Genomic DNA, 16,922 nt, shown 5'->3' with positions numbered 1-16,922 from the left:
GATCCCCATTTCAGGGCGCTCTGGTAAACAAGTATCTACAAGAGCGAGAGCGAGAGATGAATGTTGTCAGATCTTACCTCGACATCATGAAAGATGTTCCTGTTTGTTCATCCAGCAACGACTTGGACAAGGTTGTCTTGAAGCCATCCAGTGACTATGTCATAGCCTTTGCGCTCTCCTCCTTAGATGAAAATGAACTGTACATTTCAGACTTGGAGAATTACCTGAAAAATCAAGCACGCAACAATGGAGAGCAAGAAAGTTATGATCAAAAATCTTCAAAGAAGACAGAGAAATGGTTTTCCTCAGGAAATGTAACTGCACTTACCAGGGAAACCATACAGGCCTTCCTAGATTTCAAAGAAGCCAATAGAGAAAGAGAGAAGATTGAATTCTGCATCGCATCAATCCCAGATGAACTCAGCACTGCTTCTTCAATTCATGTGTATGAAAGAGGCAGACTCTTAAACTCTCAGTTTGAGCTTCCCTCAAAACCACCAACACCAGTCGTCTTGCGTGCTTAACATGACTGCATTCATCTGCAAATCAATCCTCCTGAACGTGGTGTCAGGTTTGTGACCTCCTACTGTATCTCATATCAGTCTGCACAGAGCTCTGAATGGACAGAGGTGTTTACTGAAGGGGTTTCAGATCAGGTCACTGTGAAGCAGTTACAGCCGAATAAAGAATATCGTTTCACCTATAAGGCTGTTTGTCGTCCAGGAGTGAGTCTAGCAAGTGACTCAACATCTTTCTTTAAGACTCGTCCATGTGCTCCTCCAGGAGCGCCTATTGGTAAAGAATTTAAAAAGAAATCAATAACTGTAGCTTGGGATGTTCCTACATCTGTGGGTGAAGATGTTTTGGTCACTGAATATGTGTTTGAGTTCAGAGAAATCGCAAAAGATCAGCAAAAGCCATGGAAAGCTGTGAAATGTACAAGCAGGGAGTGTACTCTTCAGAAACTGAAAGAAAACACAGATTACACAGCCAGAGTTTCTGCTAACTGTGGAAATTATGGAGAGAGTCTTTACAGTCCTGAAATAGCGTTTTCCGCATTAGTTGATGATGAACTGTTAGGTAAAGTTGGATGTACGTTGTTCCTAAGTCAATCTTCATGTATACAGAAGGGGAATCCTCTAATTCATGCACTCAATCTACACTCAAAAGAAAAAATGAATCAATATTTTAACCAGTATGACTTTGGAACTAAGGTGGAGAATATGAAAAGTAAAGTCATTCTTCTTCTGGGAGCAACAGGAGCAGGAAAAACCACGCTGGTCAATGTGATGGTCAATTACATACTGGGAGTAAAGTGGGAGGATGGCTATCGCTTTAAACTGATCAATGAAGTGACCAATCGCTCACAGGCTGAGAGTCAGACACCAAATGTCTCATCTTATGAGCTGCACAGTCAGTCTGGCTTTCAAATTCCCTACTCCCTCACAATCGTAGATACACCTGGATTTGGGGACACAAGAGGAATCACACATGACAAACTGATAACAGAGCAGCTCAAAAGCTTTCTTTGCAGCCCTTTGGGAATTGATCACATCGATGCTGTCTGCTTTGTTGTCCAGGCCTCTCTTGCCCGCCTTAGTGCAACTCAAAGGTATATCTTTGACACAGTCTTGTCACTTTTTGGCAAAGACATTGAAGAGAACATAATTATTTTGGTAACATTTGTGGACAGTGAAGACATACAAGTGCTAGAAGCCATTAAAGCAGCAAATCTGCCCTGTCAAAGAAATAGAAATGGACAACCCATCTATTTCAAGTTTAATAACTCATCTGTGTTTGCAGACAAAAAAGGAGAACGATCTGTTTGTGAGAAAAATTCAGATGACTCGGATGATTCAGATGACTCGGATGATTCAGATGACTCGGATGACTCAGATGACTCGGATGACTCAGATGATTCAGATGACTCAGATGACTCGGATGACTTGGTCAGAAACAAAAAGAGTGCCTGGAAATCAACTTTCAAACAGATGAAGGCTTTTTTCAGGGTACTGGGGAACACTAAAAGTAAAGATCTGACGCTTACTATAAAAGTCTTGGAGGAACGGGAGCGCCTTGAGAAAGCCATGACAGGTCTAAAGGTTCAAATATCTGCTAGTCTTTCCAAAATGAATGAGATAAAACAATTCAAGCAATTTTTGGAAAATGAAAGTGAGACAATGAAGCAAAATGAAAATTTTGAACAAGAAGTACAAGTGACAAAAAAAATCAGAACTGCGGTAAATGGTTACACAACAAATTGCAACATCTGCTGCTTTACATGTCACTCCAACTGCTTCCTTCCAGCAGAAGATTTGGTGTGCACCTGTGCTGTTCTGGATGATTCTGGCTACTGTGTTGTCTGCCCTGAAAACTGCCATGAAAGCATTCACTCAAGAGAACATTACAACTGGACCTATCAAACAAAAACTGAGAAGAAAACTATTGAAGAACTAAAAGAAAATTTCATGAAGGCAAAAGGAAAGTTTATGGACTCAAAGCAAATGCTTGATTCACTTGAAGAGGAATTCTTAGTAAAAGAGGACCAACTAAAACAGCTGATCAAAATGTCTTCTGACTGCTTGAGAAGACTGGATGAAATTGCTTTGAAGCCAAAATCTATGTCCACTGCTGAATATATTGAAATCCTAATCAAAGCAGAGGAGGAGGAAAGAAGTCCTGGATTTGAAGACCGCATTGTTGGACTTGAGAACATAAAAAAAGAAATGATACTCATGGAAAAGATAGCAAGAGGAGAAAATCTACTTGATAAAGATGATCCAGCAACTGAATGCTGAAAACTTTGAAAACAAAAATATTTTAATGTGAACTTTTTTACATGGTTCATGAAAAGGGGAGAAAAAAACCCTCTATTCTTATATATATAAAAAATTATTAAGAATATAGTTATACAACCATTATCCTGATTAAAATGTCATAAAAATGATTTGCTTGAGTTTAATACACTAAAATATTATAATTAATTTAAAAAATGTGCCACTAACAAATAACTTTCATCTAATAAACAGTAAATTGGGTAAACTGATTCTATTAATATTAATTTTATTATAAATTGCTTTAAGTTTAAGCAACTGTTTAGATTAATTAAAAGTTTGGTGTATGCAATGCTGGCTAGAGAACAGACTGAATTTCCTTGAAGAACAAGACAGTGTACCAAAATAATGTTCATTGCAGGACTGGTGAATAAAATTGCTTTTGATGAGAAATTCAGATTGTTAAAGGATAAAAAGAATGAAACATTTATGTACTGGAGCATAATTATCAGAAAAAAGCTATCTATTTTTGTTTTTATTATTACTGAACTGCATATTGCTTTACATAAACCTTGTCATCTTTGCATACAGCAAAACCCACCGGATGCCAGTAGTTGATCAGTAGGTCCACTGTACAGTTAATAAAGAGGAAAGATGTAAGCCTTACGATGTCACAACATATGAAACACAAATATTTAATAATCAAAAACTCCTAGTGTTTATATTGAGTATTGAAGATTTTAACAGCAAAAAAAACTAGATTTCTGACAATTCTGTGAACAAAAAAAAATATATTAAATTTTTATTTTATACCCTTTTAAAATATTAAGAGGGCGAATAATCATTGTACAGAGATGATGGCAATTTTATTGGCCACATTTGCTATCAAAGATTGTTTACCTCACTAAATCAGTTTAATGGGAAAGGGATTAATCCAATAGGCCTAATTGATGGAAGATTTTTAAAGAAATGTCATGCTCCTTTGTAAAAGTATTTTGTAGTATTTTTAAAATACAAAATACAGTATTTTATTTTGATACATTTGTGGCTGCTGTATTTTGTAGTTTATTTTGATACACCTAAAATTAAGATATTTGGTATTTTGTTTTAAAATGTATTTTGCCCATCCCTGGTAATACATTTTTTACTCTTTCAAGAAGATTACTATATAAAAGCTCTATTTCCACACTGATATTATATTGACTGTAAATGGGAGTCTGAATTTGCCTAAAATTTATTTAGTATAGATTAAAGTGTATAGAATTTAGCCATTAATAATATATGAAAATGACAAAATATGAAAATAATTGTTTAATGGTTACTGGCACAAAAATGCAATGATGGTGTATTCCTAAATAATGATGAAAAAAGATGGTAACTTTGTAAACAAGTTGCTTTGGAATAAAATGGCAGGAAAATAAACAATGTACTTGAAATGTAAAAAAATTAATGGCAATAAATAAACTTAAAATTCCACAAAAAACATTTCTTTGTATATGAGTTCTTCACCTCACAGTGTGCTGTAGTTATGTGTTACTGTTAGACAATTGTTAGATAAAGCTTTTTTTTTTTTTTACTTTCGTCAACATTAGTTTAAAATACCAGCACAATACAGTTTTACAAATCATCTGCTGACAATTAGTGTGAGGTGGTAGTCAAACAGTGATTATCAGCCTCATTAAGGGGGAGGTGAATCTCATTAGGTGTGCTTAGAGTCCTGACGACATAGATTATTGTCGGGAAGTTAGAATCAACCCAATACACACACAAACACAGCACATACAATTCACCTGACCAATTTGTCAGAATAAACCCCCTGAGAGCTTCATTCATTTAAATTTTATTCTAAAAAACCAACATTAAATAAACCACCAATGACATGATAGGCTAATTTCATTATTCTAATGTATTTAAATGGTATTTCAGTTTGTGTTATTGTGTAGTTCACAAACCATGGACCTCTTTTGATCAACATCAATATTCAGTTTAATTTGTAGGTCTTAATCAATAATATTTGCATATATTTCAGCTCTAGTAACTTGTCAAGACTGCTTTATTACTCATAATTATAACATGCTATAAACAATTATGTTCATTTTTAAGAAATAGTGTATAATCACTGGCAGCAAAAGTCTCAATGCTTACTCTGCACCAATAATCAGAGCAGCAGCAGTGTAGCAGATCTATGCTGCCAAGACCAAACACATCAACACTGCCATATACACATTCATTACCGTATTAAATCACACAGAGTGTTTTGAAAAAGTAATAATAAACAGGTTGAATATTTATTCTCTTTGTAGGTAGAAATTACTCTCTGACCTCATTACAATTTTGGCAAACCAAACAACAAACAGTTCTGTCATCAGTTTTTCCTCAGTTTCGCATAGCAAAATAACATGATTAAAAGCATTTGCATCTATGTTTCTTATTAAAATCCAGACGTTTATGACTTCTACCACACTGTGCCGTAGAAAGCTTTTTTGGTTTGTTTGTTTGTTTGTTTGTTTGTTTGTTTAGGCACAAAATCCGTAACCTGTGCCCGCCTTGAAATATTTTATCTATTAAATGTTACATTTCTTACTGAATGTGTAGTGGTTAAAAGATCAATATGATCATTAAAACATACTACTGAATCGCTTTTATTACATAAAAATAAATAAATATTAAATAAATACAAAAAGAAGTTAAAATCAATATGATTTACACAACTGGATATGTTTTCATCTTGCTTTTAAAGGTGATGATTTATCCCCAAAGAAAACGACTTAATGATCAATCCAAATAACAAATGTGTAATCCATAGAGTGTCCACTAGGGAGTGATCTAGAGCTGCTGATAGTAGGTGTCAATACAGCCTTACATGCAGACAGCAGCTCAAGTTCTTGTCTTGTTATTGGCAGGGGCGGACTTTAGGGATTTGGGGGCCCTTAGAATTCATTCATTCATTTATTTTATTTTCACCTTAGTCCCTTCCCCCCCCCCCTTTTTTTTTTTTTGAATTGCCACTGTGTATGAAATGTGCTATATAAATAAAGTTGCCTTGCCTTGCCTTTATTAATCTGGGGTCGCCACAGCGGAATGAACCGCCAACTTATCCAGCATATGTTTTACGCAGCGCATGCCCTTCCAGCGGCAACCCATCTTTGGGAAACATCCATACACACTCATTCACTACAGACAATTTAGCCTACCCACTTCACCTGTACCGCATGTCTTTGGACTGTGGGGGAAACAGGAGCACATAGAGGAAACCCACGTGAACTCCACACAGAAACACCAACTGATCCAGCCGATGCTCGAACCAGCGACCTTCTTTCTGTGAGGCGACAGCACTACTTACTGTGCCACCGCATCACAACCCCTAGAATTTTTGAACAATAATTATATTAAAAAAATCAAATATATAATTTGTTTAAATAATATTTAAACAATATTTAAGACAGTTGATTACAGACAGTTGATCCAAGATGGCGCCGATGACGATGGCAGCCTCCGTGTCGTACTCTGCAGTAGTGTTTGTGTTTTTGTTAGTTTGTCCTGTCTCGAGTCATATTCCTACAATTAGTTTCACCAGAGACGAATTGTTGGACATTCGGGCACATACACCACCGAATATTTTTCCATACCTGGATTTATCTGATGTTCTGTTGGACATTGTAGTCGGCGGAGCCGCGGTGCTACTCAAACGCTTTCAAGCGCGCAGACGAGGAAAGCGTGCAGGCGCGCTGGTGAAACTCAGACAGCGCGGATTTCGGACCGCGCTGCCTAGCATTCATCTAGCAAATCTCCGCTCTCTACCCAACAAAATAGACGAACTCATTCTGCTCTCTCAGACAAACAGGGATTTTCTGCATTCAGCTGCTCTGTGTTTCACGGAAACCTGGCTGAACGACACCATACCGGACAACGCGCTTCACCTACCGGGCTATCAGCTGTTCAGAGCGGATCGCGACGAAGAATCAACGCGGAAATCACGCGGTGGCGGGACGTGCTTTTACATCAATGAAAGGTGGTGTACAGATGTAACAGTTTTAAAGAAGATGTGCTGTCCAGATCTCGAAGCACTGTTTATTAACTGTAAGCCTTTTTACTCCCCGCGCGAGTTCTGCTCGTTCATCCTCGTCAGTGTTTACATTCCTCCGCTCGTGCACGCGAGTCTGGCGATACAGAAACTAGCTGACCAGATCACGGTGTTAGAGCAACAACACCCGGACTCTGTTTTAATCATTCTCGGGGATTTAAACAAAGCAAAACTGTCCCGTGAACTGCCAAAATATAGACAGCATGTAACATGTCCCACAAGAGACAGAAATATACTGGATCACTACTATACTACAATAAAGGATGCATACCGCTCCGTCCAACGAGCAGCTTTGGGACACTCTGACCATTGTTTGATTCATCTCATTCCAACCTACAGGCAGAAACTGAAAACAGCCAAACCTGTATTAAGATCTGTGAAAAGATGGACTAACGAAACAGAGCGGGATCTACAAGCCTGTTTCGACCTCACTTTTTGAAGCTGCTGCAAACGATCTGGATGAGCTCACAGAGACTGTAACATCTTATATCAGTTTCTGTGAAGACGTGTGCATTCCTACCAGGACTCAACTCACATACAACAATGACAAACCATGGTTCACTGTAAAACTCAGACAGCTACGTCAGCCCAAGAAGGTTGCTTACAGGAATGGGGATAGGGCCTTGTATAAGCAGGCCAAATACACACTGGAAAAGGAGATCAGAGTCGCAAAAAGGAACTATTCTGAGAAACTAAGGAGTCAGTTCTCTTCCAGCGACTCAGCATCCGTGTGGAAAAGTTTGAAAAACATCACAAACTACAAGACACCATCCCCCAGCACTGTAGACAATGAACGACTTGCAAATGACCTGAATGAGTTTTACTGCCGGTTTGAGAAAACCCCCCACACCCACTCTGAACTGCTCTTCACGCCACCATTAACACCTCCACCACCCCCTGCCTCCCCCATACCTGCCCTACAGTTTAACGAAGATGAGGTGCGCCAGGTCTTCCGGAAACAGAAGAGGAAAAAAGCACCAGGCCCAGATTTTATAACACCAGCCTGTTTAAAATCCTGTGCTGACCAACTGGCCCCCATCTTCACCCTGATCTTCAACAGATCACTGGAGCTGTGTGAAGTGCCCTCCTGCTTCAAACGCTCTACCATCATCCCCATCCCAAAGAAACCCAAACTTACAGGACTAAATGACTACAGACCGGTGGCACTAACATCTGTGGTCATGAAGTCCTTTGAAAAACTGGTGCTGGCCCACCTGAAGGACATCACTGAACCCTCACTGGACTCTCTTCAGTTTGCCTACAGAGCAAACAGGTCTGTGGATGATGCAGTAAATATGGGACTGCATTATGCTCTGCAACACCTAGACAGACCAGGGACCTATGTGAGGATCTTGTTTGTATACTTCAGCTCGGCGTTTAACACTATCATCCCAAAACTTCTCCTGCCCAAATTAACTCAGCTCTCTGTGCCCACCTCTGTCTGTCAGTGGATCAACAGCTTCCTAACGGACAGGCAGCAGCTGGTGAAGCTGGGAAAATTCTCATCAAGCATCCGCACAATCAGCACTGGCGCCCCCCAGGGGTGTGTCCTCTCCCCACTGCTCTTCTCCCTGTACACGAATGACTGCACATCAAAAGACTCCTCTGTGAAGCTCTTGAAGTTTGCAGACGACACCACACTTATCGGCCTTATTCAGGACGGTGACGAGTCTGCTTACAGACAGGAGGTTAAGGAGTTGGCTGTCTGGTGTAGCCACAACAACCTGGAGCTCAACACGCTTAAAACAGTGGAGATGATAGTGGACTTCAGGAGAAACCCCCCTGCTCTCCCCCCACTGAGCATCATGGACAGCATTGTGGCAGCAGTGGAGTCATTCAGGTTCCTGGGCACCACCATCTCTCAGGACCTGAAGTGGGACACTCACATTGACTCCATTGTCAAAAAGCTCAACAGAGGCTGTACTTTCTTCGTCAGCTGAGGAAGTTTAACCTCCCAAAGGAGCTGCTGAAACAGTTCTACACCTCCATCATTGAATCAGTCATCTGCACATCAATAACTGTCTGGTTTAGCTCAGCTACTAAATACGATCTCCAAAGACTACGTCGAATAGTTCGGACTGCTGAGCGAATCACTGGTACAACCCTTCCTACTCCCCAAGAACTGTACTTATCCAGAGCGAGCAGAAGGGCTGCCAAAATCACTCTGGACCCCTCACACCCAGCACACTGCCTCTTTGAACTTTTACCTTCTGGTCGACGCTACAGAGCACTGCGCACCAGAACAGCCCGACACAGAAACAGTTTCTTCCCTCAGGCAATCCATCTCATGAACACTTGATGATAATAATTGCGAAACCAACAGCTGCACATATAACGTTGTATATAGTAATAAACATGTACATACACTTGTCAATCTGTATATTTGCACTCACTACTTACTTCTATTTTTTTTAAATATATTTATTATCTGTTTTTTGTCCTGTCTCTGTAATTCTGTTGCACTGTAGAAGCTCTGTCACGAAAACAAATTCCTAGTATGTGTGAACATACCTGGCAATAAAGCTCTTTCTGATTCTAAAGGAAACTTTATCTTCGTAAAGTAAAATAAAAAGCATTCACTAATAAAAAAAAAGAAGTTAACAAACTATTTACAGCAGGGGTGTCCAAACTCAGTCCTTGAGACCCGGTGTCCTGCAGATTTTAGCTCTAGCTTGTCTAAACATACCTGCACGGATTTTTCAAGAAAGCCTAGTAAAAGCTTGATTAGCTAGCCCAGGTCTATTTATTACCCCCGTTTTACGTATGAAATACATAGAAATGTATCAAATATATGCAAATGTTGTGAAGTGCATTGCACTTATCTCTGATACAGAGATAATAGCATTATATGCTAATCGGTGTAACGTGAACCACGACTTGAATATAAATGTTTTTTTTTTCACTATTAATTGAAAGTAATTGCAAAATTGGTCATGTTATATGTATCTTGGAGTGAGTTTGGTGATTGAAATAGACTGATGTTTAAATATTATAGGGGAATGGGAACTTTTGTTCATAAAATGTGGAAAACAACTAAAATTTACAGACTTATTCTGGGGACACCAAAGACGTGTCTTACATATTGTAAAAGGAGTAAAATAGGAGCCGTTTAATACAGATAATTCGATATATTTATATGTACCTGCTGTAAAATGGGAATCTGATTAATTTCTTCCTTTGGAATTTAATGATTGATCACAAATTTGTACAAATAGCATGTTTATGATCAGTAATTTTAATGTATGACTTATTCAGTATAAGATTTACATACTAAGGTAAGCAGCAATTTTCCAATAAACTTACAGTTGAAGTAGTTTTTTGGACTGCATTACAATTTCATATCGCTTTGCTGAATGGTTTCAGTTATTTCAGTAACTGTCAAAATTCTCATCCATACAAAAAAGACTAAATAAAATGGACAAAAAAACTACACACAGCTGCGGTTTGATTACAAAAACCTGACAAATGTCTTGAAATAAAAAACATGAGCAGTGTTTTTAGGGGTGGCAACCATTGCTAACTAAAGCCGCGGTCACACTGCACTTTTAGCTCCATGGACTCCGATTCATACGCATGCAAATAATACAGACCAGAAACGCAAGCTTGTGTCTAATCATCTTGTTTAATCATGCCCCTTTTCACAGTGCCCTACGACAGAATTTCGCAAGTTCAAACTCTAGTGTGACCGCGGCATAACACTGACATTGCAAATTGGCTCTTTAGTTATTGCTTACTTACTATTACCAAATCTTTCACTAATCCAGAACAATTTACAGTTCATTGATGCTTGCATAAGTTATTATTTTACTGATTCGCCCTAATGTAAAGGGTTTTCGACAAGAGAAAAAAAATGATTGTAATTCTAGTGAATAGTCAGGCTTTGATGGTGCCAGATTAGATGTTTAAACTCTAGTTTAAGCGGTGCTACACGTGCAGCCACTCAATCACTTCAGCTTAATAAACAAGACCACCAAACACAGGAAACATACAATATAAACTCACTCATTACTGTGCCAACAGGGAAAGCAGGCAGGAAATATCTCATGATCAAGATCTGTCTGGCTAATCTGGCTTCATTTTGACGAAGAGGTCTAAAAGCCAACGAACATATAGGTCCGGTTAGTATATTGAATCAAGATATATCTATATTTTTATATGATATGGTATGAGGAAAGATTGCTTACATCAATTAGCAATAGTATGATTTAAGCTACAATAGTAGAGGACACGAGAGTGAGCTGCTGAGGGGTGCAAAATCCAATTAGTTCTTAAAAGGAGTCATGTTTTTATTAATGACTAAAATAAATTGTAATATATAGTTAACAAGTATAGTTTGAAGTGTCAGATGCTGACAGACAAGCTAATTGCATTGTTTAATAAGATGCCTAACCTAAATTTCACAGATTTGCCAACTCTAAATGTTAGGAAGTCATTAGAATCTTTTTATTTTGTTGTCAGAAGTGAATGAGCTGTCTGGATGTGAGTTTCTGCTAAACTTAATAACAAATAACTATTAAGTGACAATGACAATATCAATGATTTAACTTTATTTGGCATTATTCCTGCATCTAGATTTTAATGTAACATTGTTAGAATGTTATGTGTCAACCTTTTTGGGACATAATGTGTAGCAGCCTTTATGGTTTACGTAAGTACACCATATTTGTTTTTTACAGCCTTTAATATGAATATCGTCTCATTGGAGCATAAGTACTATAAGTATTTTTTTGTATATATTATTTAATCCAAATTATGAGATTTATATAGGGATTTATATAGACTATAACTAATTAGTAAAAAAATAGATTAGATGGATAATAGATAGATTAGATGTTTTGGGGGCATATCACACAGCTCTATGGACATACACACCAAATTCTGTCAAATTATTATTAACAATCAAATGAAAGTGAACACAAAGTGAAACTGCTTGAGCAAAGAATGTTCAGGAATGTACATGAAGACGAGGACAGCAACGTCTCTGCAATTTTTCAAATGAGGTTCAACAGTTCCACAGGATTTCTCAGAGAAAAAGAAAACAAACGGATGTAAAACTCATTGAATTGAAAAACTCAGTGGAAAGAGACAGACCAAATGGTCTATTCTGTTGTGTATATTTATTTGGGAATTTGAGGGATTGTTTATTTTGGTTTGTTCGGGTCTTCCTGCGAGCTGTGTTTCCTAAGGTGTTCACTCTGAGTCACTAACTTATTTCTAGTCCAAACAGAGAAGCCAAATGGAAAACGTCCAGAAAGCATGACTATGTACAAGAAAATGTGGCCCAATGTAAAGGGGTCATGAACTGAGAAATCTAAATTTGCTTGGTCTTTTGACTTGTAATGGTTATTGTACTACAAAAACATCAATTTCAGAAAAACAAAACTTTCTCATTATCATAAAAAAACATCTTTATACTGAATTGTGGAATGTGCCCTTTTTATTATGTAGCAAAATGGATTGACCCAGCCTCCTCCTATATTACAGCTAATTTAGCTCTAATTTAGAGTAATTAGACAAGCAAATGTGCAGTTCCAGGCCACATCAATAAAAAATTTATCTTTTGGTTTACTTAATTTTGCCATTGATTCATTTACAAACTAGACACAATTCCACATAGTATTTTCTAAAATATTGATGATATCATTCATTCATTCATTTTCATCCCATTTACGGGGCCAGGTCGCAGGGGCAGCAGTCTTAGGAGAGAACCCCAGACTTTTCAGCCTTTTAGTCTTTTTCAGTTCAGTCATACAAAACGTATGATTTTAAAAAGAAGGCGTGGCAGGTGGCACCCAACCCCGCCTCTAAACCCAACCATTATTGGGGATGAGCAAATCGTATTCATATGAATTAGCCGCTAAATCAAAAAGTTACAAATTACTGTGAGATTGTGTTGGTAAAACATATGCCAGAGAAGTTGGCGGTTCATTCTGCTGTGGCTACCCCTGATAAATCAGGTACTAAGCTGAAGGAAAATGAATGAATGAATAATAATAATTATAATAATTCCTTACATTTATACTGCGCTTTTCTGGGCACTCAAAGGGCTTTACACAATGAGGGGAGGGGGGGGGGATCTCCTCATCCACCACCAGTGTGCAGCATCAATGAATATCACAACTATTTAAACCATGTGTTATCCAATAAGGGGGTTGACCAGACAAAAACTTTTACTAAATTATGTTGTTGAAGTCAATCTTTTAATAACATTATAGGTGGAGAACAGTATAAATAAAAGCAGTTCACGACCCCTGTACACACCAGTGAGGATGTGCAAACCAGTCTGAACAGTCAGAATAAATATTTTACTTCACTCTAGATCAACATCAACTTCTAAATAAAAGTGCATAAATATTGTCTCCTTGTTTATTTCTGTGTGACAATGTGCTCTGTGCTGTCATGTTATCATCCAGTCAATTCACACTGGAATCTGACTGTGAGTGTGAACACACACACACACACACACAACTAAGCAACTGTTAACATTTGACAATGTGAGCTGCTACTGAGGCACTACTTTTTATTAATATGTATACTTTATGTCCTAACATGTACCAGTTTAAAGTATGAATATGAGTCCTTGATGTATAAGCGTGTGCATTTAAAATATTTAATATACATTTATTTATTTTTTAATTACCTTTGAAGAGTTTAAGAAAAAGAGAATAAGACACAGGCTGTGACATATACACCTGACAAAAGTCTTGTTGTTGATCCCAGTTGTAAGAGCATCAAATAATAACTTGACTTCTAGTTGATCATTTGGAAAAGTGGCAGAAGGTACTGCAGAAGACCTACGGGAACTTGCATGGACCCAAGATTCTCACAAAAATCTGTCGAGTTTGATTAAGGAAAAATCATGGTTTGGGGTTACATTCAGTATGGGGGCGTGCGAGAGATCTGCAGAGTGGATGGCAACATCAACAGCCTGGGGTATCACAACATTAAAGCTGCCTATTACATTACAGACCACAGGAGAGGGCAAATTCTTCAGCAGGATAGTGCTGCTCCTCATACTTCAGTCTCCACATCAAAAGTCCTGAAAGCAAAGAAGGTCAATGTGCTCCGGGATTGGCCAGCCCAGTCACAAGGCATGAACATTATTGAGCATGTCTGAAGTAAGATGGAGGAGGAACTAAAGATGAATCCAAAGAATCTTGATGAACTCTGGGAGTCCTGCAAGAACGCTTTCTTTGCCTTTCCAGATGACTTTATTAATAAGTTATTTGAGTCATTGCAGAGATGTATAGATGCAGTCCTCCAAGCTCATGGGAGTCATACACAATATTAATTCTTTTTCCACTGCACCATGACTTTGTATTGTATACTGTACATTATTTCTGTTTAGTGACAAGACTTTTGTCTAAGCAAAGTCAGACCTTACTGTCCTAATTAAATAAAAATCAAGGCCTGATCATATTTTGATAAAATAAGCATAATCTAGAGGCCTCTGCCTTTCATATAAGCCACTTCTGATGCCAAATGATCAACTACAAGTCAAGTTATTATTTGTTCTTCGTAAAACTTGGATAGGTAGTGTATAGATTTATAACATTAAAGTGAGAGAGAGAGAGACCAGGAGCCAACTAAGCAAAGATTGAATATATTTGGTGAGATTTGAAAGAAGCAGTACAAACAAAGAATACAGTGAGCTTAACTTTTTTGTACACTAACAGTTTAAGGTTTGAGGAGAGTGTCAGATGCTTGTAAGAACTTATAGACAACATTTATTTTAAGTTATAACAAGAAAAAGATTTTAAACACTAGATGTGTTTACATGTTTCTTTTTCAGTTTGAACTCAATAAATTGAAATTAAATAATCTTTTTTTATGGTCAACTGAATCCTTTCCTTTTGTAGTTGTGCTTGCAATAAATTCTTATTTAAACATGCATATCACACACTCCCTAATATGGAAAAACCCTTGCAATTAAATCATAAAACTAAAGGACTTTGACATTTGATGTTTTTTTGTCCTGACAACACTCTTTCATGTGAAAGTCCCCTTGCATGACAATTAAGATCAAATCTGTACAGTCAGTTTTAGCAAGCACTGTGTCAACATCAGTGTGCAGAAATATCCAGCAGCGGAACTTTATTTACATGAGGCAAGCCTTAATCAAGCAGATATACAGTGCTATCAAAGGTAAATAAATTGTCATTGCTTTTCTCAAAACGTATTTCTAAAATAACCTTTAAAATGTAAAACAGGCAGCTTTAGAATTACTACAATTAAGAATGTAGAAATGCGGGCAAAAAAGGAGATCTAATATGGAATTTTCCTTCTCTCTTTCTCTTTCTTTCACTCTTTTACACACCCACACAAACTATCAATGTTCACAGTATTCCAGCACAGCTCTAAAAAGGTGTCGTGTTCTAGGAGTCCATAAATTCCAGCTGCGTTCAGAAAGTGCAAAGACATTGAAAAACTACCGAAGGAGAACAGGTAATACAAATGTGTCAAATTTTTCTTTTTGTTGAAGATTAGGTTATAATAGTAAAAAGTATTTTGTCAAGTAATCACTAGATTCAGATTTTACAGTAAATTAAAGCTATTTTTTTGAAACAATGCAAGTGAATGAATCTGTATTTTATTCAATGTAATTTGGTTGCTAAAAGTAAACAGTTGCAAGTATGGTAAAACTAGCATTGATTTTCAGTTAATAATGATAGTTCAACATAACCACATTCTATTTAGCCCTTAAATTAAAGAACTGTATATTATATTATATTATATTATATTATATTATAATATATGTGTGTACGTGTTTTGTGACATCAGGACACAAATTTGTATAATGACATATATATGACACAGGTGTTACAAGAAGGCGGTGAAATATGAGGACATTGCTGATGTCCTCATTTCTCAAAAATCTTTTAATTCCCACAGAATGAGTTGTTTCAGAAAGTAAAACTGTACAGTTTCCTGTGAGGGTTAGGGTTAGGGCAATAAAAAAAACTGCTTGTACAGTATAAAAACAACGAAAACCTATGTAATGTCCCCACAATTCACAAAAACAAACGTGTGTGGTTGGGGGGTGGTTGAGTTTAGAAGATCACCAAATGCCCCTGAATCCAATGAACATGAAAAAAATTGTGCTTCTGTAACATTAAAGAACATTATTTCACTTTGTGACAAAGTTCTTTATTTCTCTCCTTTACAGCATCCCTTATAATTCTTCAAAGCATTGAAAGGTAGACTGAAAATGGGGGGTAATAATACACGAGCTGAAAAAGCAGAGCGAGAACGCAATGAAGCTCAAGCAAAAAAGCAAGAACTCGAGAAAGAAGTTCAAAAACTACAACAAGAAAAAGAGTTTCAGCAAAGAACAGAAGATGAAAGGAGAAGAGTGGACACGGAGAACAGAAACAGAGAACAAGAAGAAAAGACCAGAATTCACAGAGAAAATAAAACTTAACAAAAAGTTATCAACAACAACTACAGTTTCCGTCAACAGGTTTTTAGGGAAAACGTTTTTTCAATGGGAGCTATTTATTGTTTAATTGACCATAGAGAAAATAACTGTTATTAGACTATAAATAAAAAAAAAAAAACAACTGTAACATTGTTTACTCAGATCTAAGAATATTTTAGATAAACTGCGAAACTGTATTGAATTCAAAACATGATATTAATATTCTTCCTGTTTCCACTGTAACTTCAGAACAGTAGTGATGTGATGAAAAGGTACTTTGTGTATTCACCTAAAATAAGAAACTATCATCGCAATTGTTTTGTCTGAAGTGACCTTGAAACATGATACACTTTTATAACACGAGTTACAAAGGGTACTATCTACCTATATTAAATCACTGATTGCATGACAATGTAATCTATGTAAAAGAGAAACTAAATCAATGTCTGTTGTCATCATACTTGCGGGTTTGTGAAAAGACGCCTAATAAAATGCTTTAACAAAGTAGTGATGAGATTTTTTTTTATTTCTCTTTACAGAAAACAGTACAACTCCTGTGATCACAATGTTAAACACTGTCACATATTTTGGGTATATTCATTCATTTTCATATACATATATTTTCACATATATGTCCTAATCTTTG

At 37.1% G+C, this 16,922-nt stretch overlaps 1 protein-coding gene and 1 long non-coding RNA gene across 2 annotated transcripts; both read left to right on the top strand.

Moving 5' to 3' along the window:
• The first annotated feature begins 699 nt into the window (after window positions 1-699).
• Window positions 700-2,798, top strand: LOC130238508 (uncharacterized). Its single transcript, XM_056469551.1, has one exon. The coding sequence runs from the start codon at window positions 1,176-1,178 to the stop codon at window positions 2,796-2,798; it is 1,623 nt and encodes a 540-aa protein (XP_056325526.1). The 5' UTR covers window positions 700-1,175.
• A 12,070-nt stretch (window positions 2,799-14,868) lies between these two features.
• On the top strand, window positions 14,869-16,783 carry LOC130237148 (uncharacterized). Its single transcript, XR_008838520.1, has 3 exons — window positions 14,869-15,003; window positions 15,201-15,303; window positions 16,025-16,783. It is a non-coding gene; the product is annotated as an uncharacterized LOC130237148 (long non-coding RNA).
• The last annotated feature ends 139 nt before the right edge of the window (window positions 16,784-16,922 follow it).

This window comes from Danio aesculapii, chromosome 2, assembly GCF_903798145.1.
Source record: "Danio aesculapii chromosome 2, fDanAes4.1, whole genome shotgun sequence".
NCBI classification, from domain to species: Eukaryota; Metazoa; Chordata; class Actinopteri; order Cypriniformes; family Danionidae; genus Danio; species Danio aesculapii.
This window is presented reverse-complemented; position numbering and strand designations above follow the sequence as displayed.

What these genes read in the sequence shown, in the direction of transcription:
- LOC130238508 (XM_056469551.1), top strand. Translation starts at nt 1,176, where the DNA reads ATGAATCAATATTTTAACCAGTATGACTTTGGAACTAAGGTGGAGAAT.